This window comes from Haliotis rubra, unplaced genomic scaffold, assembly GCF_003918875.1.
Source record: "Haliotis rubra isolate DU_JTF1 unplaced genomic scaffold, ASM391887v1 Scf504, whole genome shotgun sequence".
In the NCBI taxonomy this organism is placed as follows: domain Eukaryota; kingdom Metazoa; phylum Mollusca; class Gastropoda; order Lepetellida; family Haliotidae; genus Haliotis; species Haliotis rubra.
Window position 1 is genome coordinate 206,950 of NW_025767196.1, and position 25,449 is coordinate 232,398.

Below are 25,449 nucleotides of genomic sequence, written 5' to 3' on the forward strand. Positions count from 1 at the left end.
TAGAACTACAATCGCTTTGAGAAACGGGGGCCCTGGATAGTATCTGATTAAACTCATGATTTACAGTATAGTGTGTCCAATTTTCTGTGTCAATAAGTTTTATCCAGAAAGTCAGACATTAACTTACCTAAGAACAGAATCCCTGATTACCTCCCTTGGGACAAGGTCAGTCCACAAACTGCTCAGTGCTGACACATAAGGAGCCATGTTTAAGACAATAGGAGTCTTGTTAGTTGTGATGACGTCTCCTGCACAAACAGTGGACATCTCGACCTGACATATGATGGCATCGTCGTCATCCCGCTTCTGTACTTACATACATGATCGCATCCTCTTAGCTGCATCTGTTCCTGTAGTGTGTTGAATCTGGTCAGTTTTGGGGACATGGATGTAACCCTCCAACTTCTTTGAAACAAATCCAATCTAAACTTGACATTAAAAAATTCAAAATACAATCTCATATTAAAGTAGATCGGGCTCACTTTGAAGACAGCAATATTACTACTGCAATGATTGTCATTCCCGTAGTCGCAGCACAGACATCACATTGTGCAAGTGGGCCCTGAATTTCAGCCTCCAAATTGAACCTGTAAATATTTCAAATTTTAACCGGCTTACTTTCATGAAATGGCAATTATTTTTGTTCCAGATGTCTGTACCTGCAACTATACATGAACATGTGTTTATTTGTTATTGTTTCAGGGTAAAATTGTTTCCCTAGAGTTTGGAGAAGGTAGCATGTGACTTACAATGCTAGTCTTTAATATCCGATGAAACAGCTTGGTGGTGTAAAGTGACAGGGTTTGATGGAGTGACATAAGTTCCAGTTGGCAACGGAGCGTCACTGTTTCTATGCATGATGTGTACATGGTCACATGATGGTCACATGACTGACAGATAACTCCCAATATTGTACAGACATCTCCTCCCCACCTGTATCTTGTATTTACTGTGGGGACATATTGGCCATGGTAGCTGCACTTCCCACGGTCGTCGTCGTCATCCTTGTAGGACGCTGTTCATTCCGATAACAATTCCAGCCAAAGTTCAGAGTGAACATTCCGGAAAGATTATATCTTGAACAGTTTTATCTTTATTCAGGAATTGTCGCTTTGTATCTTTTTAACCCATAATCAAATATATTATCCAATGACTTATAGTCATGAAATGTATGCATAGAATATCGGCAGTGTATTTACGTATGACTCATGACTGGTGTGATTTCTCATAGATGAGATGTGTTTAGCATCATCTAGTAGAAAATATAAAGGTGTTGCTTTTGAGGGTTAGAAAAAGTCCCATATTGTTTAGAAATTACCTTGTTATGAAAGGGAGATAACTAGGTTATATCATGCAAAATATGACAACAGATATTTATGGCAATATTTTCTTTAATTTTATATATTTCATAACATTACTCCAAGATAATATCTCTGAAAGATTTCATAGATTTGATGAACAAGGTTTCAGCTTCACAACATACAAGTCATGAGCCAGATCATAACAGAATTTATGTAATCTTTGTACAGAATTGGACAGTGTCACTCCATCAAACCAACCAATGATCTAGCTATAAATTGGTCATGTGACAGTTTCTGACCAATCAGCTGTTTTGTTGATAACAGAGTATAATTTCCATATTGTCAGTTGAATATCGTGCTTATGAGTGGTTAATTGGCCATTACTACTGTCAACTAACACTACTGTAGAAAATAGATGTTTATTTATTTTGTTTATTGTATTAGTTGTCCAGTTCCAACAACTGTCGGTGCCGATGAGCTAGAGAAGTGGTTCAGGGTCAACATATCTCACTCTCTCTCACTCACTCACTCTCACACACACACACACACACACACACACACACACACACACACACACACACAGACAGAGACTACAAGAATCAACAGGTTAATCTTCTCTCATTCACATAATTCTTCAGCCAGCAATAGTCCAGCTATATAAGCGACCTCCCCTGACAATGTACATCTCTTGAATATTAATTGGGATTTCGTTATTTCATAATTTATTAGGTTTTCGAAGGAGCAACTATTTATCAGAAGAACCCATTTACCTTCACCTCTATTACATATTTCCTATAATTCACATTAAAATATTTCCTAAAGAATAAAATAATCTATTGAAACATCATTTAATTAATGGAAAACAAAATATGTAAATATTACATTATTTTATCAGATTTATGTAGAATGTTATGAGCACAAATATAAATATGGACATGTGTATGTTAAGATATTGAAGAGAAGGGTGTAGCATAGAGTTAAAAATCTGTGCCCTGTTCCACCGGAGACCTGAGTTCGTCTCCACTTAGATAGGCCATGGAGACCTTGTACTTAGGACCAATATGCTTTATTGTTGATAATATCAGTATGGAGCCACTCTCATTAGATGCAGGCAATCTATAATGCATGTCTTGTTGGCTAATGTGGAGCTAACTACAGCAATGATAAGTCCTGAACCAGTTGTCTGGATCAGTCAGCACCGACAGTATCTTTCTTCACCTATTGTTATTATTGACCACTGCTTCAGAATAAACTCATGTGGTTCGCTGTATTTATGTTACCATGGAAACTAGTGATGTCATCGTATGTTAGCCAATGATATTGAAGCGAGTGTGCTGTGTGTCACATGACCTTAGACCAATAGCGTTGTATGGAGCTGAGGTACCTCATAATAATAAATTGATCATTGATACATGTTGTGCTTCTTGTTTCTTGTTGGCTGACAGAGAATCAGCAATAGTTCTTCTAAAGGGTAGCCTAATGGTTTAAGCGTCCGCTAGTCATGATGAAGACCCGGGTTCAATTCCCCACATGGGTTCAATGTGTGAAACCCATTTCTGGTGTCCACCTCCATGATATTGCTGGAATATTGATGAAAGCGGTGTAAACCCATCACTCACTCACTCTTCTTCAAAACTTTAGACCGCCTCCATGGTGTAGTGGTTAGAGCGTCCGACGCCTGGAGAGCGGAAGGTTGAGGGTTCGATCCCCGACTGCGTCATACCAAAAGACGTTAAAATATGGTACTTGTTGGTCCCTGCCTGGCGCTTAGCATTAATGGGTACAACAAGGACTGGTCGGCTCGGAGTCAGTATAATGTGTCTTGAGTGGGGTGTTCATGCTTCACTGCGGCATGGTATCTCAGTGGGCTAGCACTATAAAACCAGCTTCAGTCTGGGCTAGTACAAGCAGCCGCGCATACACATACATACACATGCACGTCGTCATATGAGCGAAATATTCTCAAGCACGACGTAAAACCCAACTTCACCTCACCCCAAAACTTTAAGGTTAACAAGAAGACAAAGTCATCAATATCCCCAGCAATGGCAAAATACTCTTCATGAATTTGTCTACGCGTTATGATTATGTCAAATGTTTTGGTGTGTATATAGAAAAGTGGAAGGAGAGTATTGAAAGGTTTTTAAAGTTCTGCTCAAGAAAGGAGCACTACCACCAATGTCAGTCGAAGTCGAACTTGTTGCCATGGAAATGCAAAAATATTTAATTCAGAAATCCAAAACTACCAAAAGGCACCAGTACACAACCAGACCTATGTATGTGCCAAGTTTGGTGAAGAAACAGTGAACGGTTTTAGAGTTCTGCTCTGGAAAAGAGCACTACCACCAATTTTAGTCTAAGTCAAATCTGTTGCCATGGAAACGCCAAAAATATTTAATTCAGAAATCCAAAACTACCCAAAGTCACCAGTACACCACCAGATCTATCTATGTGCTAATTTGGTGAAGAAATATTAAACGATTTCAGAGTTCTGCTCCCGGAAAAGACAAATGTGCACGGGCGCACATACGGAGTCCATTTTAATACCCCCCCACAAAATGTGTTGCGGGAGATAATGAATGTTGCACAGTTGAAGCTGAGAGGAATATTGAGAAACAGAATATTTACCCCCACCAAGTTCCTACACCACCAAAAGATCAAGCAACATGTTAACAGGAAAGACTGGGCAAATATCAATGGAAAGAACGCTTTCAGACCTCTCAGCAGAACACCAGTAATTCGGTTTCTCCTGCTTTTGTCCTATAATGAAGAACACTGGATATTTAAGCACATACCTTGAAAAGTGCCACCTCATATACTACCCATCAAAAGTTAGACACACTTAAAGCATTTACTACATGTTATGTATGTATGTAGGTAGGTAGGTAGGTAGGTGTGGTTACATCGTAGATGTATTTCTCCCCTAACTTGGGGGGAACCAACTGCAAACCTTATGCTGATGAATTGCATGAGCATTATTGATCAAATTGCAGAAAAGCATGTGCAAATATCATGGATATGAACAGCTGCGTTGGGTGTAAAGTGTTGTTAAAAATTCGCCAATTTTCATCATTTATTTAACTCATGACAATAATCTTTTCAATGTTACGAATTTGTTTTACAATACATCAGTTGATGCGTCAACAGTACCTTTAAACAGTATGGAATATTTTTCAAAATCTAGTTTAGAACAGTTGACTGAAGTAAGTGGCTACATTTACACTAGTGAGTCTAAACTTTTGATGGGTAGTATATATACCAAAAGAACTGATGACGGCATCAAGAGTGAGTGAGCGAGTTTATTTTAACGCCCCTTATATCAATATCACGGCGTGGTACACAAGAAATGGGCTTCACACATTGTAACCATGTGGCGAATCAAACCCTGTCCTTTGGCATGATGAGCAAACGCTTTAACCGCTGAGCTACCGTCTCACAGCACCAAGAAGTGCAATATAACATTTTACAGTCCAACAACCAGTACCAGCATGCGATATCTGACCCCTTGACCTAAACAATCAATGCGTTAACATACAGAATCATAGAGCACAAATGTCATTACATTCACACACTGATTAACTATTGTCATGATGATGATGATGATAGGATATTTATATAGCGCACATATCCACGCTAACTAGTACATGCTCAAGGCACTGGAGTGTTCCCTTCATCAACGGATGTCTCTCTTTTTCTGGCATACTTTTTAACCAACTCAACTACCTGGGGAGTGTTATGTTGTATATGAAAACAAAATGAGCTTTGCCTTCAAATTCCACTGGCAACTGCATCAAATTGTTCAATCAAATAATATGACCCAAAATAGAGTTGAGTAGAATTTATTCACTTTAATCAAAGGGGCAGTTACCGTAGTAACACACATTAACATGACTATTTTACTATACGATAGCATCACAAGAAGTGACAAATCATGAAAAGTATAAAGTGTTGATAAATGCTGATATTAATCCCTCATCAGGGATGTTGTCTGACATTGCACACCCTGTGCAATCAAACATTGCCATTTGATTCCTCAAACACTTTCACTGACGAGCTCCAGTGATAACAGTCACCAGCTTCGATCTGAAAGTTGACCACTTCCTGTGTATTCATTCTTACCGTCTTCACTAGTCTGCGACAAAAATACACTGAAAGTAACCGATCAAATCCTTATTAATCATCTTATTTTGATAAAAAGACTGGAGAATTAGGGGACACTCATACTGTGCCATGAAATTTTGAGTGTACGTGGCAGGACTTGGCTCTTTGAAGTATTTGCAGCATTATTTTTGCAGTTTATATATATCACATTCTGTTGTGTGCTAAACCCTGGAAACATTCACAAACTTAGCTTCAATTTTAGGCAAAACCGTAAACAGACACCTTATCAAATTACTCTATCCTTTCTGATTGAAACAAAACACTGTATTACCAATACCATATTTTTTATGACTGTATGTCATCACAATTTGTCAACCGTTGTAGCGTAGTTGTGCTGCAGGTATACCATCACAATTTGTCAACCGTTGTAAGCGTGAGTCTGGGTGCTACAATCTGGAACATCTGTATGTCATCACAATTTGTCAACCGTTGTAGCGTAGTCGGGTGCCGCAGTCTGGGACGTCTCTATGTCATCACAATTTGTCAACCGTTGTAGCGTAGTTGGGTGCTGCAGTCTGGAATGTCTGTATGTCATCATAATTTGTCAACCGTTGTAGCGTAGTCGGGTGCCGCAGTCTGGGACGTCTGTATGTCATCACAATTTGTCAACCGTTGTAGCGTAGTCGGGTGCTGCAGTCTGGGACGTCTCTATGTCATCACAATTTGTCAACCGTTGTAGCGTAGTTGGGTGCTGGCGTCTGTATATCATCACAATTTGTCAACCGTTGTAGCGTAGTCGTGTGCCGCAGTCTGGGACGTCTCTATGTCATCACAATTTGTCAACCGTTGTAGCGTTGTCGGGTGCTGCAGTCTGTATGTCATCACAATTTGTCAACCGTTGTAGCGTAGTCGGGTGCGCAGTCTGGGACGTCTCTATGTCATCACAATTTGTCAACCGTTGTAGCGAAGTTGGGTGCTGCAGTCTGTATACCATCACAATTTGTCAACCGTTTGTCAGCAGTCGGATGCCGCAGTCTGGGACGTCTGTATGTCATCACAATTTGTCAACCGTTGTAGTGCGTCGGGTTGCACAGTCTGGGACGTCTGTATGTCATCACAATTTGTCAACCGTTGTAAAGTCTGGTGCTGCAGTGTGTATGTCATCACAATTTGTCAACCGTTGTAGCGTAGTCGAGTCCGCAGTCTGGGACGTCTCTATGTCATCACAATTTGTCAACCGTTGTAGCTTTGTCGGGTGCTGCAGTCTGTATGTCATCACAATTTGTCAACCGTTGTAGCGTAGTCGGGTGCTGCAGTCTGGGACGTCTCTATATCATCACAATTTGTCAACAGTTGTAGCGTAGTCGGGTGCTGCAGTCTGGGACGTCTGTACGTCATTACAGCGTGTCAACAGTTGGAGCATAGTTGGATGCTGAAGTCTGGGACGTCTGTATGTCATCACAGTAGGTACATCTGTATGTCATCACAGTATGTACAACTGTATGTCATCACTGTAGGTACATCTGTATGTCATCACAGTAGGTACATCTGTATGTCATCACTGTAGGTACATCTGTATGTCATCACTGTAGGTACATCTGTATGTCATCACAGTATGTACATCTGTATGCCATCACAGTAGGTACATCTGTATGTCATCACAGTATGTACATCTGTATGCCATCACAGTAGGTACATCTGTATGTCATCACAGTATGTACATCTGTATGCCATCACAGTAAGGTACATCTGTATGTCATCACAGAATGTACATCACATCTGTATGTCATCACAGTATGTACATCTGTATGTCATCACAGTATGTACAACTGTATGTCATCACTGTAGGTACATCTGTATGTCACATGTACTATATAAGTGACCATGTTTATCTCCATTGGGTTCACCTTCTGGAAATAACATATTTCAAGCACTTATTCTAAAATAACAAAAATAACTTAATCTGGGTTTTTCAGCCTTAGATTGACTGTAAACTATATAAATATTCAGATTCAATCACAGCTATGAAAGTTATGCTAACAGTTTCCTTGTCCTTATGTCCTGACGCCTTCCTCTACTGAATCTCTTGCTGTCCCAAATCCCGACTACCAGAGACAACCACCAGTGTACTGCATATTATCCACCACCCTGTCTCAAACTGACAACTGTCTTCTTTCTGAGAAGTTTCAGACATCTGCCTGTTGTCTGGTAAGTCGGAGATACACATCTGTTGTCTAGAGTTTCAGACTTACGTCTGCTGTCCAGCAAGTATCAGGCTATATCTTGTGCTTCAAGCTTCTGGATAGACGTCTGCTGTCTGGCAAGTTTCAAATGTACATCTGCTGTCTGGAATTTCAGTTACACGCCTGCTGTCCATCTAGTTTCAAACATACATCTTTTGTCTGGAGCTTCAGGGTAGATGTCTGCTGTTTGGGAAATTGCAGAAGCATGTCTGCTCTCTCGCAAGTTTCAGATGCACGTCTGCTGTCTGGAGCTTCAGGTCATACGGATGAACGTCTGCCATCTGGCAAGATTTTGCCGTCTGCCGGGGGTGTCTCAGGGCAGGAGTCTGTTATACTCAGACAGCAGCTGGGACTTTCTGACAGTGTCCCACATCCTCGCTGCATAGTGAAACCTGGACACAAGAGGAGGTCACAAATCATAAACAATAATACATGCATTCAAGTTTTTTCTATACTGAAACTGTTCTGATGAGCGTGAGCCAAATATTGCCTACACTACAGACCGTGGTCAGGCAATCAGTAGTTCAAGAGTTCACCAAACAACATAACCTCAATCTGTTTTTCTTCTTTGGATAAACATAAAAACTGACGTTGGTGTGAACTTTCATGGGGGTATGTCATGTGTGAGAGTTTCGTGGTTGCTCATGGAGCTGCAATACTGTGGCTATATCAGGGTAGCCTTTCAGTCAGGACCGTGAACGAGATCAGGGTACAATGTTTAGGAAGATCAAACTCACTGAACATGCAATCTTTATGGCTCTCATAAAAGTTTAGGGGAGATGGGGACCATATGGAATGTGCCCAAAGTGAAGAACGCCTAATGGATTGTGCCCATGATGAAGAATGCCTTTTGGAATGTGCCCATGGTGAAGAATGACTAATGGAATGTGCCCATGATGAAGAATGCCTAATGGAATGTGCCCATGGTGAAGAATGTGTAATGGAATATGCCCATGGTGAAGAATACCTAATGGAATGTGCCCATGATGAAGAATGTCTAATGAAATTTGCCCATGATGCAGAATGTCTAATGGAATGTGCCCATGATGAAAAATGTGTAATGAGTGAGTGAGTGAGTTTAGTGTTACGCCGCACTCCGCAATATCCCAGCTATATGGCGGCGGTCTGTAAATAATCGAGTCTGGACCAGACAATCCAGTGATCAACAGCATGAGCATCGATCTGCGCAATTGGGAACCGATGACGTGTCAACCAAGTCAGCGAAACTGACCACCCGATCCCGTTAGTCGCCTCTTACGACAAGCATAGTCGCCAAAATGTGTAATGGAATGTGCCCATGATGAAGAATTCCTTATGCCCATAGTGAAGAATGCCCTGCCCATGATGAAGAATTCCTTATGCCCATGATGAAGAATGCCTAATGGGATGTGCTCATGGTGAAGAAAATGCCTTATGGAATGTGCCCATGATGTAGAATGTCTAATGAAATGTGCCCATGGTGAACAATGTCTAATGGGATGTGCCCATGGTGAACAATGTCTAATGGGATGTGCCCATGATGAACAATGTCTTATGTCCATAGTGAAGAATGCCTAATGGAATGTGCCCATGGTGAAGAATGCCTTATGCCCATGATGAAGAATGTCTAATGGGATGTGCCCATGGTGAAGAATGCCTTATGCCCATGATGAAGAATGCCTAATGGGATGTGCCCATGGTGAAGAATGCCTTATGCCCATGATGAAGAATGTCTAATGGGATGTGCCCATGGTGAAGAATGCCTTATGCCCATGATGAAGAATGTCTAATGGGATGTGCCCATGGTGAAGAATGCCTTATGCCCATGATGAAGAATGTCTAATGGGATGTGCCCATGGTGAAGAATGTCTTATGTCCATAGTGAAGAATGCCTAATGGAATGTGCCCATGGTGAAGAATGCCTTATGCCCATGATGAAGAATGTCTAATGGGATGTGCCCATGGTGAAGAATGCCTTATGCCCATGATGAAGAATGTCTAATGGGATGTGCCCATGGTGAAGAATGCCTTATGCCCATGATGAAGAATGCCTAATGGGATGTGCCCATGGTGAAGAATGCCTTATGCCCATGATGAAGAATGTCTAATGGGATGTGCCCATGGTGAAGAATGCCTTATGCTCATGATGAAGAATGTCTAATGGGATCTGCCCATGGTGAAGAATGCCTTATGGAATGTGCCCATGATGTAGAATGCCCTTCTGACAATGTCCACAGAAAACAATGCCCTACTGACTATGTCCATAGAGAACAATGCCCTACTGACTATGTCCATAGAGAACAATGCCCTACTGACTATGTCCATAGAGAACAATGCCCTTCTGACTTTGTCCATAGAGAACAATGCCCTCCTATGTCCATAGAGAACAATGCCCTACTGACTATGTCCATAGAGAACAATGCCCTACTGACTATGTCCATAGAGAACAATGCCCTACTGACTATGTCCATAGAGAACAATGCCCTTCTGACTTTGTCCATAGAGAACAATGCCCTCCTATGTCCATAGAGAACAATGCCCTACTGACTATGTCCATAGAGAACAATGCCCTCCTATGTCCATAGAGAACAATGCCCTTCTGACTATGTCCATAGAGAACAATGCCCTACCGACTATGTCCATAGAGAACAATGCCCTTCTGACTATGTCCATAGAGAACAATGCCCTACCGACTATGTCCATAGAGAACAATGCCCTTCTGACTATGTCCATAGAGAACAATGCCCTTCTGACTATGTCCATAGAGAACAATGCCCTTCTGACTATGTCCATAGAGAACAATGCCCTTCTGACTATGTCCATAGAGAACAATGCCCTACTGACTATGTCCATAGAGAACAATGCCCTTCTGACTATGTCCATAGAGAACAATGCCCTTCTGACTATGTCCATAGAGAACAATGCCCTTCTGACTATGTCCATAGAGAACAATGCCCTACCGACTATGTCCATAGAGAACAATGCCCTTCTCACTGTCCATAAAGAACAATGTTCAACAGATCGTTCTTATAGATAACAATGTCCTCTAAATTGTTCCAATGAATAACAATTCCCTGCAGATTTTGCCATTAGAGAACAATGCCCACAGATTGTGGCTACAGACAACAATACCCTGCTCACCAGTTTTTCTCAGACAATGTAGTGTGTGTGAGGAGGTGGCGTGGCAGGGAGTAGATCTGGTTCCGCAGCGATCGAACCAGGGATATGAATGTAGGGAAGCCTCGGTATTCTGGCAGCAGGGTGAGAATAGGTTCTGAAAATATACCGTAAATTGTAAAAGTTATGATATTCCAACTTGTGGTGCAAGTTTCATCAAGTTTCAAAACTCACCTGGCTCCAGCTTGACAAAATACCTTGAATTAGCTTGAAATAGCTTGACGAATAAGAGTTACGACAATCACCTGGTTCAATGTTTCATTACTAGGTAAGATTTATGACACCCACCTGGCTCTAGCTTGTAGTACTCCATCTGGGGGATACAGAAGACATTCATATCGGACTTGACTGTCTTGGAGGTAAGTCCGGGGATGACGCTGCCTCGCACCATATTGACAGTGCCTGCAGAGATAACACACATCACACAAACAGGAACACAAATGTTGCGGATCATCAAATAAAAAATAACGCGAGGCCGCTTTTAGCAATATTCCAGTGATATCACTGCAGGGGACACCAGAAATGATATTTCACACATTGTACCCATGTGAGGAATTGAACAGGAGTCTTCAGTGTGACGCGAGCAGGCTTTTACCATTAAGCTATCACAGCACCACCCCAAAAACAGTTTAAGTGTCATAAACATTTTTTTTATTATTTTAAAGTATTATTATTTCCCAAAGTACATTTGTTGTTGTCATGGTACATTGTACAAGACATCATACACAACATCCTCGTCATCAATTTGTTGTTGTCATAAGACATTGTACAAAACATCATACACAACATCCTCGTCATCAATTTGTTGTTGTCATAAGACATTGTACAAAACATCATACACAACATCCTCGTCATCAATTTGTTGTTGTCATAAGACATTGTACAAAGCATCATACACAACATCCTCGTCATCAATTTGTTGTTGTCATAAGACATTGTACAAGACATCATACACAACATCCCTCGTCATCAATTTGTTGTTGTTTAGTGTCATAAACATATGATATGAAGTATAGATATTCTATGATGATAGGCCATAGCAGGGTTTGAAAAGTAAACTGGCTGATATATATAATCCATAACAAACCAAGAATGAAGTAGTCAATACAGTGATGGTATGGGACATATCTGCTACCTGTACACTTGAGCTTGGTCATGTCAAACGTGTTGCTCAGTGTTTGTGTCATCATCTTGTAAGTCTCCAGGCCATAGTCGTCACGGTTAGCTCGGTTCTGTACAAACACTGTAACAGTAACACACAACAGGTTGCAAGATGAAGTGAGTGAGGGAGGAGCTTAGTTTTACGCTGTATGGTATTCCAGCTATATGGCGGCGGTCTGTAAATAATCGAGTCTGGACCAGACAATCCAGTGATCAACGCCCCTTTTAGCAATATTCCAGCCAATCACGGCAGGAGACACCAGAAATGGGCTTCACAGCTTAGCTATATGGCGTAGGTCTGTAAATTAATCGAGCCTGGACCAGACAATCCAGTGATCAATAGCATGAGCATCGATCTATGCAATTGGGATACGATGACATGTGTCAACCAAGTCAGCAAGTCTGACCACCCGATCCCATTAGTCGCCTCTTACGACAAGCATATGCTACTGAAGATCATATCTAACCCGGATCTTCACGGGTATGAAGTACATGTGAGCGTCATATTCTGTTCTATCCCCCAAGGCTATTCACGGGTCTGAGAAATGAGAGATGGTGGTGGTAATTCATTCATTATACAAAGATTATATCGTTAACTTCCTGTAATTTTCCACCTAGGTGGCATATATAAGACCAATTGCCATCAGCACTCAGCTTTCATAGATACTCTTCCAACTTATACTGTAGACTCACCAACATGGGGGAAGTAGTCAGGAGCATCTTCAGGATGTGAGGAGCCCTCGTGTCCAGACGGAGTGGCTGGTTTCAGCATCTCAGCGTTCTTCAGGAACCTTCAATGGAGCAGAGATATAGCTCAAACCCAACTAGATTCATCAATATCAGTACAAAAGAAGTATGCATACTTATTCATGCAAACAAATACACACCTGACAGTAGAACATGAATATTGTTCTAGCCGAGGTCAGCACAATTCAAGCTGTACGACAGAGGTCAAACACTGACAAACCAATATACTGACACACAGACAGACACTGAGACTAACACACCAACAAAGTGACACAAAAATGGACACTAACACACAGTGTGCGAAATAGTTTCCAAATTTTGCAAGCCATTAGGGCTAGCTATACCTGAAAGTTACTAGACTTTCACAAGCCCGAAATTTGAATGTAGACACAGGTTTCATCATTAAGCTGCTGATATGATGAACATTTTTATTAGGCCATAAACATGCATGATTTAAAAGTGTGTTATAACTCAACAAGTAAATATATATATGAGTAGGGTTTATATTTACAAACTCGCCCCACGAAAAGTCTCTAGCCAGTCGGGCCAGTGACTGTGGAGATTTATTTCCCCGACTGGATTTTTACTAGCCACGGGCTAGCAGGCCAGTGGCTATATCGAACACTGCTAACACACAAACACAATGGCACACAAACAGACTGGCACAGAAACTGACACTGGGACTAACACATCAACAAACTGACACAAAACTGACAATGACACACCGATACACTGGCACACCAACACAAACACATTGACACCCAAACATATCAACTTATCGACACACAGAGGAACACTCCACCCTGACTGACCTAAGAAAGCTGGCGTCAGTGAACCAGTCCTGGACCACCAGGATCACATTACACACGGTCATCAGGAAGGTTGCCATCTGCAGGGACTGGAACACACACATGAGTGACTAGACAGTGCTGTGTGAGTGAGTTTAGTTTTACGCCGCACTCTGCAATATTCCAGCTACAATCGAGCACCGTTGTGTCGAACTCTGATAACTCGATATCTCGGTTGTCTCGATATAACATCTCAGTCCCTTATCCTTCATCCTTCATAATTTATCATTATTCCAGCTCTTTTAACTTCGATACAGATGTCTCGATATTTTGGATATCTCGATATAATTTCATGGTCCCAACAAACAAAATTACCCCTTTAACTCAACATTTGCAAAGAAACTCAATATTCACCTACCTTTCATGGGCAAGTATCCCTCTGAATTGAGTGAGTGAGTGAGTTTAGTTTTACGCCACACTTAGCAATATTCCAGCTATATGGCGTGCAGTCTGTAAATAATCAAGTCTGGACCAGACAATCCAGTGCTCAACAGCATGAGCATCGATCTGCAATTGGGAACCAATGACATCCCTCTGAACTGAGATTGTTTCCACGCGTTTACACGCGTTGCAGCATGAATCAAAGGGATGTGGTAGTGTAACATAATTAGAGCTAATTGAGTTGAAGGTGTCACTTGTTTGTTATTTAATTAGGTTTAATTAAGAAAGATTTAATTAGGGAAGTACCCACTGTTACTGACTAAACACTACTGATAACGGTTTTAAGTTTCGAATCAAAACATACTGAGAAGTGTTTTGTTTTCTTTCATAGTGATATGTTAAGATATGTATGACTTGGTTGGATGTCTCAAAGTTCGGATAACTCGATAATTTTTCTTGGTCCCATGAATATCGAGACAACGGTGCTCGACTGTATATGGCGCTAGTCTGTAAGTAATTGAGTCTGGACCAGACAATCCTGTGATCAACAGCATGAGCAGTGATCTATGCAATAGGAATACGATGACATGTGTCAACCAAGTCCATGAGCCTGACCACATGATCCCGTTAGTCGCCTCTTACGACAAGCATGGGTTACTGAAGATCAATTCTAACCCAGATCTTCCTGGATGTTCTCCACAGAGGTGTACTCTGTCACATATACCTACCTGCATCTCTATACAGTTCTCCACGGAGGTGTACTCTGTAGGGTACTTCTTGTCCTGGTGTATCATCTGGTCAAGGATGGAAGCACTGAGAACTGGCTGTTGATGACACAGAAAATAATTCATATCAGCCATCAGACAAAATGTGAGAGAATATTGTAAAATCTAAGTATGAGTGTTGTTTTATGGCAAGGCAGAACTATCCCAGTAATCTGAGTAACATTCCAGCAACATCATGACAGGGTCATTCACAATTAGCTTCATGAGTGAGTGAGTGAGTCTGAGCATGTGAGCTACTGAATGAGCCCCACAGTGAGTGTAAAAGTGTGATTGAATGAGAGTGACACACATTGTGAATGAGGTGAGGTGAGGTGAAATTGGGTTTAACGTCGTGCTTGAGAATATTTAGCTCATATGGCGTGTGCATGTGCTTGTACTAGCCCAGACTGAAGCGACTGCTTGTACTAGCCCACTGATCCATGCCGCAGTGAAGCATGAATACCCCACTCAGACGCATTATACTGACTAAGCCGACCAGCCCTTGTTGTTTGGACAGGGACCAACAAGTACCATATTTTAACATCTTTTGGTATGACATGGTCGGGGATCGAACCCGCGACCTTCCGCTCTCCGGGCAGACGCTCTAACAACTACACCACGGAGGCGGCCTACAGTGAATGAGAGTGAATAAGAAAGTGTGACTGAATGAGAATGAGTCAGTAAGGTTTTACGCCACTTTTAGCAATATTCAGCCAATATCACGGCAGGGGACACCAGAAATGGGTTTCACACAGCAGGGGTGGAAATAACCCATTGCCCGACGTCCGAGTCCAGTGTTTTTTTCTGTCAGGCAAGCAAATTTGTATATCACGCTGTACGGTGTCCAGTTGACTTTCCAATGTTAATAATGTTGTTTATTTAAAAAGCAACAAGAAAACGGACGGTATAGTGGAAAAAAATTATCAGGGCAAGTGATTTTACATGTGCCACTGTACCCGAGTACAGTATCAACCCCTGACACATTGTACCCATATGGGGACTCGAACCTGTCCGGGTCTTCGGATTGACGAGTTAACACTTGAACCACTAGGCTACCCCACCCCTCCTTATCCCATTGAGACAAAGGATATATGATGACTTACATGGAATCAGTTGTACAACCCATAGCTGCTGTTCTGAATACTCCGGTTCCATGTTAACATTATCAAACTTACACCATCAGAAAACACATGTCATTTTCCTGTTCTGGTAAGCAAGGCTCTGATTGGTTAGAATGGATCATGGCAATGGGATGTCCTCAGATGGTTTTTGCACTAGCAAGACAAAAATAACATGAAAATGCACTCAAAGAGATAATATCAACCACTATAAAGTAGTACCTGTGTATCCAGGAAGATGATCCGCTCTGGTGTCACATACATGTCGATGCCATTTGTCTGATGCGCTCCGTTCTCCTTCACTTCTTTTGTCTGAGGCTGGAACACATAGCTCCTGCAAGTACAGAAACATGAGAGAATGTTGACTGACTGACTGACTGACTGAGTATGGTTTTATGCCGTTTTTAGCAATATTCCATCAAAATCACGATGGGGGGACACCAGAAATGGGCTTTACAAATTGTACCCATGTGTCGAATCGAACCCGGGCCTTCGGCGTGACGAACGAACGCTTTAACCACTAGGCTACCCCACCACCCCCATGAGACAATACACTCAGACACCTGTACAAGGATACTTCTACTATGCTTATAATGATGACAATCGGAGACCTGTACAAGGTGAGGTGGGTTGAAACGTCATACTTGAGAATATTTCGCTCATATGACGACATGCGTGTGTGTGTGTATGTGCGGCTGCTTGTACTAGCCCAGACTTAAGCTGGTTTTATAGTGCTAGCCCACTGAGATACCATGCCGCAGTGAAGCATTAATAACCCACTCAGACACATTATACTCACTCCAAGCTGACCAGTCCTTGTTGTACCCATTAATGCCGAGCACCAGACACTGACAGGGACCAACAAGGACGGTATATTAACACTTTTTTGTATGATGTGGCCGGGGATCGAACCCCAGACCTTCCACTCTCTGGGCAGATGCTCCCACTACATCACGGAGGCAGCCTACCTGTACAAAGACACTTCTACTGTGATTATCATGATGACAATCAGACACCTGTAGAAGGGCACTTCTACTATGAGTATAATGATGACAATCGTATACCTGTACAATGACACTTCTACTATGTTTATAATGATGACAATCGGATACCTGTACAAGGACACCTCTTTTATACCTAGAATGACACACCGCCTCCGCGGTGTAGTGGTTAGAGCGTCCGCCCGGAGAGCGGAAGGTCGCGGGTTCGATCCCCAACCACGTCAAACCAAAAGACGTTAAAACATGGTACTTGTTGGTCCCTGCCTAATGCTCAGCATTAATGGGTATATCAAGGACTGGTCGGCTCGGAGTCAGTATAATGTGTCTGAGTGGGGTATTCATGCTTCACTGCGGCATGGTATCTCAGTGGGCTAGCACTATAAAACCAGCTTCAGTCTGGGCTAGTACAAGCAGCCACACATACACACGCATGCACGTCGTCATATGAGCGAAATATTCTCCAGCGTGATGTTAAACCCAATTTCACCTCACCTCACCCAATTTCACCTAGAATGACAACACTGGTTTACCTGTATGAGTCTTGAGGGGAGGTGCCCGCCAAGAGAGAGAGGATGGTCGACTTGCCGCTGCCCTGCGGGCCAAGGACTCCCACTACAAGGAAGTCTGTCTGATCCAGCAGCATCTGCCATAAAACAGACAAGATACAGGAGCACACACATCGCCAAACACCAACAAGGACTGTTACAGAGGCATCTGCAGTCCCAACATCAAAAGCAAATCCCAGATGTGTGTTTTTTTAATACACAATGCCATTTAGAAAGTGGTCAAATGTATCATATTTTATTATGATTACACTTTCTCAGTAAAATACAGATTCTAGTACTTTGGGGGTTGAGTCCATCTGAGATTTGAACCCAAATCTCAAAGTCAAAAGTGTGTGATCTAGACCACCAGTTGTCCGACTTCCAGCTTTGTGGCAGCCAGGATGGCTGAGTGGGTCAGATGGCTGAGTGGGTCAGATGGCTGACTTTGTGTGCTGGTAATCATATGCCTGACTCTGAGTGTGTAAGTTCAAATCCTGGATACAACTTTAACCCAAAATGTTCTAGAATTTGTACTTTACTGAAAAAGTGTAATCCCAAATATATCATAAGTTACATGTATGATTTATATTATTATGTTTAAATCCAAGAACTGCTGACTATGACCCTCTATTTGCCAGCACAAAACCAGTGCTCAAAGGTCTATGTCGGCTCTATGTACCTCAATTCCTGCATCGCACCAGCGGAACGAATCGTCCACAACCTTCACACAGTGCTTCATCTCAGGGGGCGGGGCCAGGCGGTTCTGGGAGCTGTCTGTAACGAAATCAGTAGTGAACATTAACACTTGTCTCCTGAACTATGGCGGACAGCTGGTGTCTAGTGCAATGTCACAGAAATCTAGAACAAGTGTATAAAACAGTTTTGAAATGTGGCCTGTCTGTCAGGACTGGCTGTCCAAAAAAGTGACCAGTTATGAACAAACACAGCCAGTGCCCAATACTAAAACAATAAAAAAATCGACAAAAGTTGTTTGATCACAATATTTTTCTGATTGTGTTACTGTTGTTGCTGGGGGTTTTCCCTGGCGGCAAGCCAAGAAATGTTCGTAACATTTTAGTTTACCACCATTAGAAAAGTATTGCTGGAGCTTAGTATCACTAAGCATGATTGGTTTAGCGGAATCTGTTCAGCCAATAGAAAGCTAGCTTGTAAACTTGGTTCGGTAAACAGCCAAAGGGAAGTAACTCTGTCGCATCAATGAAAATGGTTTGTAACAAGAAAGAACATGATTGCTAAGACAGAGTTCAAATCAAGTTAAGTTAAGTTTTTCCAATATTTCCGCCGACCAAAGGACGGCCTTACTTATTTCATAGACCATCCTTCACAAAAATAGACCGTCCAGGACGGTGGGACCGGCTATATTTTATACCTTGCTATAATGTGCTCCTCAGTGAGGTGAAATGGGTTTAACACTGTCTCAAAGGTGTGCATGTGCTTATGCAGGCTTGTGTTTCTTCTAGTCTGATTTGTTTAATGCCGCACTCAGCAATATTCCAGCTATACGGTGGAAGTCTGTAAATAATCGAGGCTGGGCCAGACAACAAAGTGGTCAACAGCATGAGCATTAACCACCCAATCCTCTTACGACAAACATGGGTTGCTGAAGACCAATTGTAACCTGGATGTTCATGGGTCTGGACTGAAGCACATTATGTTGCAGTGTACCATGGATACCCACGCACAGTCCTTGTTTTATCCTAAATGTCCTATCCTATAATGTACTCACAGTGCACCTGAATCATGTATACACAAGGAAAACTTGTTGTCAAGGGCTAATTTGGTGTTTACTACACTTGCAAATCAGTTATGCATTACAGTCCGTTTGGCTGCAAAGCGGTATCGGACCGGAGTGAATTGCAATTTTAGCTTCCGAAAACTAATAAACATAAAATACCTACTCAATGCGAGCGGCTGATCATAATCAAAACATCATACCCACTCTGTGAGGTTTTGCAGAATATTTTGTCCTGTAAAAGTTGCTGAGCAACCACCGAAGTTTAATAAAAGTTGTTTAACAAACTATCTTGTTATTAAAGTATTGACAGGGACAGCCAGTTCACTCAGCCGGCCGCGGAGGCAGTCCACAGAAGTTGTTTATTCATTAACCTGAGGTGTCGATCTCCATCCGCTGTCTCAAGAGAAACACCTGGCTGTCCCTTTCTGCACTCCTAAACGCCCTCGTAACTTGACCGCCAGAAAAGTGAACTGTGTTCAATATTTTAATGATAGGTGTTAAGAAACAGGACAAAAATTCTGCAAAACTTCACTGGCATAGCCTAAAACAGTTTTCTTGAGATGATGCCATTGTTGTCCAGGAGACTATGATCAGCTGCTACCTCATTGAGTGCAGGGGCAAAGGAACTCACTGAAGGTCGCCCCGCCTGGATGTAAGGCAACAGGAAGCCTAACGGCCGGGCGCATCAACCCAATTTTTATGTTGACAAACGGCCTCTCTCCAGGACTGGGTCCATTTATTAGTAGATGATCTGCCACTTAAAGGTCAACTCATTAACCTGTGCTGTATGTCGTCTCCATCCGTTCTCGAACACCTGGCTGTGCAGCCCTTTCTCTGCACTCCTCCCTCGTAACAAATAGTGCAAAATAAAACTGTGTCAATATTTTAATGATAGATTGTTAAACAAGCCTTTTATTTTTAGGACAAAAAATTCTGCAAAAACCTCCTACAGAGCGGAGTATGATGTTTTGATTATAGATCAGCCGCGTTCATTGAGTATTTTCCGTTTTATTACTGTTTTAAGCCGGAGCTTGAGGTAATATGCATAAGAGTTAGATTGCGTTTTTACTAATTCATGGTAATGGAGGAATGTACAGTATTCAAAACCATAATGTACAGACAGAGCTAGTGAATGATGCTTAAATAAGAAAAACTCACTTTCAAAGGCTAAATGTCCAACAGAGGAATGGCGCTGAATCTGATACGCTGCTGGCCCCATAGTTGCCTCCCCTTGATTGGTGGTGGTTGCCTGGTTGGTGGCTGTGGTGGTAGGTGCAGGCCTGTTTTCATCTCGAGATCGAAGCACAACAATGGGTTTCTCCTGTGCCTTGTTGACTAAACCTCCTTGGGAGAGATTGGCTGTCTGCATGGCTGCTGTGGTTCCTGCGCCCCCTCCTGAAGCCTGCTATACAGAAGTACATGTAGTTCAATATTTAAAAATTATAGTTTGTCAACCTTACTTCTAACATCCAGGTTTTTTGTGATTTGATTTATCTACATCTGTTTGTGTATGATGACAATTAGATATCTATGTTTTTTTGTATCCTCAGTGTTCACGAATGGTGTTTCAAAGTAACAGGACATTGGGTCCTGTAAGTTTCAGATGTCTGTCTGACCCATTGAAAATTCACAGGACCCATAGAATACAATTAAACACACATTTCAGATTAAACATTTCTTATAATTAGCATCAAAATTATTAACATACATTAGATTTATAAACAGCAAACAAGTGTCACAATGTCACATATAAAAACTTCAGTCAAAGTCATTGTGAAATATACAGTCAGACACTGGGGCTGGCGGGTGGTAGGCTTCTATCGGACCGTTGGCGAATCTGCCGGATTTGTCAGAGGGTCAGACGCTATTCGTGAACACTGTATCCTATGATCTAGCTAGAAAATAATCATTTGCCGTTACCCCCCCAAGATGGGAACACATTGTCTGTCATGAAATCATAGGATAACAATGGAGAAAAGATTTCAATTTGGGATGACAAACAATAAAACTGTTTTTTCCAGTTTGGTGAAAAGTAAGGTTGAGAGATTACGCAATATACTCATTTGTCATGCTGAACTTTTAGATGTGCCATGAGAGGCTCCTCGAAAAATTATAAAGTTAGACTTTATGGATGAAATATTTTCTTATTAACCAGTGTCAGGTTTTATGTTCATTTTAGTAATATTTCAATTATATCACGGCAGGGCAGGGGTGGAAATAACTTTAAAATTGCTAGTGTACTCCGGTACAGTGGCACATGTAAAATCACTTGCCCTGATCATTTTTCCACTATACCGGCCGTTTTCTTGTTGATTTTTTAAATAAACAACATAATTAACATTGGAATATCAACTGGACATAGGTACAGTGTGATATACAAATTTGCTTGCGCGACGGAAAAAAACACTGGACTCGGGCGTCGGGCAATGGGTTATTTCCACCCCTGCAGGGCCACAAGAAATAGGCTTCACACACTTCATACAAGAAGCGAAATGAACCCAGGACTTTGGTGAGATGAGCATATGCTTTAACCACTTGCCTACCACAATGACATTCCAATACATCAACATCTGGTATGTGTGTCGCAGATGTCATTCAGTTTGGGCTGCTGTTATTAAGCTAGAATATTACCAGTAGAGATCCAGAAAGGGATTTACTGGACGCGAATTCCTGCGTCCTATACGCATAAAAATTGACAATGGACACAACCAAATTTATTAGCGCATCCACTGGGAATCAGAAAAAGTCCAAATACTTTTTGTAAAAATTCCAATCAAGTGACAATAAGTTATGACCGTGTTTTCTGCTAGCTGGGTTATGGTATTATTTGCAATTTAATTACTGTAACAGTGTGATGATCATGATACACAATACAATAACAGTATTAATAATAATATTTAAGCGTCTGGGACCCCCAGTTTGTTGACCAGGATCCCTGAAAATTAAGAGTATGAGTCCCAGGGACCCTCAAATACAGGACTCAATGTAAATCACTGGTCCATACAATACTTTTGAAATCCTGATTTAAATAAGAAAGGCAAATTCAAAGGCACTTGACAGTTAAAGTTAATATTAAAGTTAAACTTTAATTCTCAAAGTACTCAGATAGATATTTGTCAGTGTACCTGTTCAACTGCTGGTTTCGCAAGGCCAAGGATGATGGGAAGTTTGTTGGGAGCAGGAGACTGGTCGGGTTCACGCTCTCGCTCCTGAAAATCAACATACTGACATACAACATAGTGCTATAAAACAGCCTATCAATTATAATTACTTCTTGTTAACATCACAGTATTTTATAAAAGGATAACAAAAATCATTAAATATGACATAAACAACTTGTTGAAGTCAAGGCTTGATGTGCAAGAAATATCTGTTAGTGTACTCCATCCTGTGTATTCTTGTTTTATAATCAATATGTATAGGAGACATCAAAAGCTATCATTAAAAACTCTTTGGCATAGTGACTGAGTGAGTGTGTTTAGTTTTACGGCGCTTTCAGCAATATTCCAGCAATATCATGGCAGGGGACACCAGAAATGGGCTTCACACTTTGTACCCATATGGGGAATCGAACCCGGGTATTCGGCTTGACAAGTGAACGCTTTAACCACTAGGCTACCCCACCTCCCCTCTTTGGCTTAGAATCACTGGGAGTATGGGGAGTTAAAACTACGGTTTAAAAGAAAAACATATACAATTTTACTTTCATGAGGGGCCCTTGTTCCATGCACTCTCAGCATTGCTGTGGAAACACTTTGGAAGAAATCAAGATATGGACATTTTAACGGATATCCCAAATTGAAGGAAATGGTTTGTTTTAACTTTATTTTCAAAGTTCAACTTTTCAAAATGTCATAACATATAGAAACATGTTTTATGAGCCAATGGTACATATCATTGCACATATCATTCCTCTCTGTTATAAATGTTAACCCTACTTTATGTGCCCACAGATACTGATTGCAGATATATTTACTGCTATGATGAAGAATGAGGCTATCATTCATTGAGGAATTGTAATGCATATTTAAAATTAGTCAAATAAATATTGTGCCTGGACCAGACAAATCAGTGACCAGGTGGCCGCATTTCAATGACCCAAACTGTTGGGGTCAACATGCAATCAACTAAATCATCATCGCCTGATTCATTCTGACTTAATTACTGACACTGTACAGAACTCATAATGCTTAACAGAACTACTTGTAAGTTCCATTATCAATGTAGCTTGTGAATGGATCTGTATGGTTTGCAGATATAACTTGGACTGTCTGGTCAAAGAAGACCAAATGAACAGTTTCTGTATTACTTAAGATACTCTCTTAGGAAATATATGCATTTGTATTTTTATTACATACATTTTAGCAGCATCAATCATACCTGAGTGTATTAGCTGGTGGCATATATTAAACAAAATTTGAAATATGGACAATTTGAGGAGCTGACAGCAGGTGATATACACTGTGTTTTTTATTGCAAGACTGGTATTTCATGCACCCTAGTAATTTATGTTTTATCGTTGATTTCATATTTTAGCATCTGAATATGAGCTTTTCTTTAATATTGGTCTGGAATTGCTACAAACAAATACGACTCAGGTTCTGAAAGCAATTCTCTGACACCTTCATCAGCATACGAAAACGGCAGTAGTTCATGTAATTCGGTAACATTTTTTATAGCTAACTTGATAATACCAAGAAAAAGTTGTTGAAAACACCCCAGACAGCAGCTGCGTGTCACTGCTGATCGAAAATAGGACATGCGGCACAAACGTCATACTTTTCTTCCGGGTCTGTCTCGTCTTCTGCGGCGTCTTCCTCCTCTGTCTCGATCTAAAGGGTCCGACATCGAAGTCAGTTGACAAGATTAATAATAACCCTCAGGAGCTTGGATATTAACGTGCTCCAATTTTCACTTTCGTCTGCAACACCAAAAGTAGTTACAACAAAAAGAGCGACCAAACACTAAAACGAAACAAGTAATGCTTACACGTTTTCATACACAAAAGTACCATTCAAATTTTATGCGTTAATTGTATACGTTTGAAACAGAAAGACCGGGTGGGTGGGTTGTGGAGGAGATGGAGGCGAGTGATCCTGCTTCAAATCTATTCCTGCCTTTATGTCTCATCCACGCTCTCACCCGTGAACCCGAAAAGAATCGGTTAGAATTTATCCCAGATGCGTAGATCGATGCTCATGCTGTTGATCAATGGATTGTCTGGTCCAGATTCGACCACAGCCACATAGCTGGAATATTGCTGAGTGCGGCGTTAAACAACAAACAAACAAGCACACGCGTTATTACACCACCGCCTGTACGACAGCGTCAACGGGGATGCTGAGCATGTGGTTAAAATTTCATTTGTTTCAGGGGGATACGTTCGCCATTCATATTAGCTCGTGATCGCATTCTTTATTTGAACGAAAAGATTGAAACGTTAAAAAGCGTAGCACTATATGTTGTGCCCTTAAACCTGTGCACCTAAGACCATTGTAGGTTTAAGGGCACCACACACGTATATGACTAGTCACGGGCAATGGCGTGCAGGCAATATTTAAAGTTAGTATATATTGTTTGTTGTTTAATGCCACACTCAGCAATATTTCTGTTACATGTCAGCGGTGTGTAAATAGTCGAGTCTGGACCACACAATCCAGTGATCGACTTCATGAGCATCGATCTGCGCAATAGTATACGACGACATGTGTCAACCAAGTCAGAGAGCCTGATAACCCGATCCCGTTAGTCGCCTTACGATAAGCATTGGTTCCTGCATATAGACTAAGTATATGTAGCGGCCATAAAATGTCCGAGTCCCGTGTTGGGATTCGAACCACGGACCTTCTGATTCGAAGTCGGATGACCACATGACCAAAGAGGTTAACCCCGTCAGCAAGCTGGCAAAGTAAGGTTGCCATCTGTGGGACTCCAAGCCCTGCTACATGTATACTTGAGTTTCTGGTAACATTCCGCTAATTATACTGATCAGCAAATAAGGTTAAAACATCTGCTGACAGATAATATGTTTCCGAACTGAAAGTAAAGACTGAACGACGCGCTGCAATGATCGATTCAGTTCGCGTCATTTTAATGTTTGGAGGTGGAGTGTTTCTTCATCTTGACGAATCTATTCGTATATGTTCGGAACGACTAAACCGTTAATTTGTATAGCACAAAACAAAATAGACATAGTTAAATGAAAATCTGCGTTTATCCCAATCAGTTGGCCAGAAAGCCATTTGTACACAATGTCGGCATCATATCTGAAGAGGAAACTCTGCCAACAAAAGCTTCTGTAGGATTTTCATTTTACCACGAAACTGT

At 41.4% G+C, this 25,449-nt stretch overlaps 1 protein-coding gene and 1 long non-coding RNA gene across 3 annotated transcripts; one reads left to right on the forward strand and one right to left on the reverse strand.

Moving 5' to 3' along the window:
* The first annotated feature begins 6,283 nt into the window (after positions 1-6,283).
* On the forward strand, positions 6,284-6,994 carry LOC124292008. Its single transcript, XR_006902341.1, has 4 exons — positions 6,284-6,310; positions 6,424-6,545; positions 6,756-6,869; positions 6,920-6,994. It is a non-coding gene; the product is annotated as an uncharacterized LOC124292008 (long non-coding RNA).
* A 382-nt stretch (positions 6,995-7,376) lies between these two features.
* LOC124292010 (protein SMG9-like) lies at positions 7,377-24,066 on the reverse strand. Of its 2 annotated transcripts, none has more exons than XM_046729081.1 (13): positions 23,902-24,066; positions 22,248-22,331; positions 20,281-20,524; positions 18,046-18,140; positions 17,352-17,464; positions 16,043-16,154; positions 14,667-14,762; positions 13,522-13,607; positions 12,656-12,753; positions 11,937-12,044; positions 11,090-11,203; positions 10,766-10,898; positions 7,377-8,037 (listed from the first exon to the last, which is right to left on the reverse strand). In XM_046729081.1, the coding sequence occupies exons 1-13, from the start codon at positions 23,968-23,970 to the stop codon at positions 7,959-7,961; spliced, it is 1,431 nt and encodes a 476-aa protein (XP_046585037.1). In that variant the 5' UTR covers positions 23,971-24,066; the 3' UTR covers positions 7,377-7,958. The 2 variants fall into 2 exon arrangements, with proteins under 2 accessions (XP_046585037.1, XP_046585036.1); XM_046729080.1 differs by having other exon boundaries at positions 20,281-20,527.
* Between the last annotated feature and the right edge of the window lie 1,383 nt (positions 24,067-25,449).

Excerpts from the sequence above, each read along its gene's own strand:
- LOC124292010 (XM_046729080.1), bottom strand. The coding sequence starts at position 23,970 with ATGTCGGACCCTTTAGATCGAGACAGAGGAGGAAGACGCCGCAGAAGA. Across the intron at positions 16,155-17,351 it reads TCCCCTCAAGACTCATACAG|GAGCTATGTGTTCCAGCCTC; the intron begins GTAAACCAGTGT and ends CTGTACTTGCAG. Across the intron at positions 12,754-13,521 it reads ACTGACGCCAGCTTTCTTAG|GTTCCTGAAGAACGCTGAGA; the intron begins GTCAGTCAGGGT and ends GCTCCATTGAAG.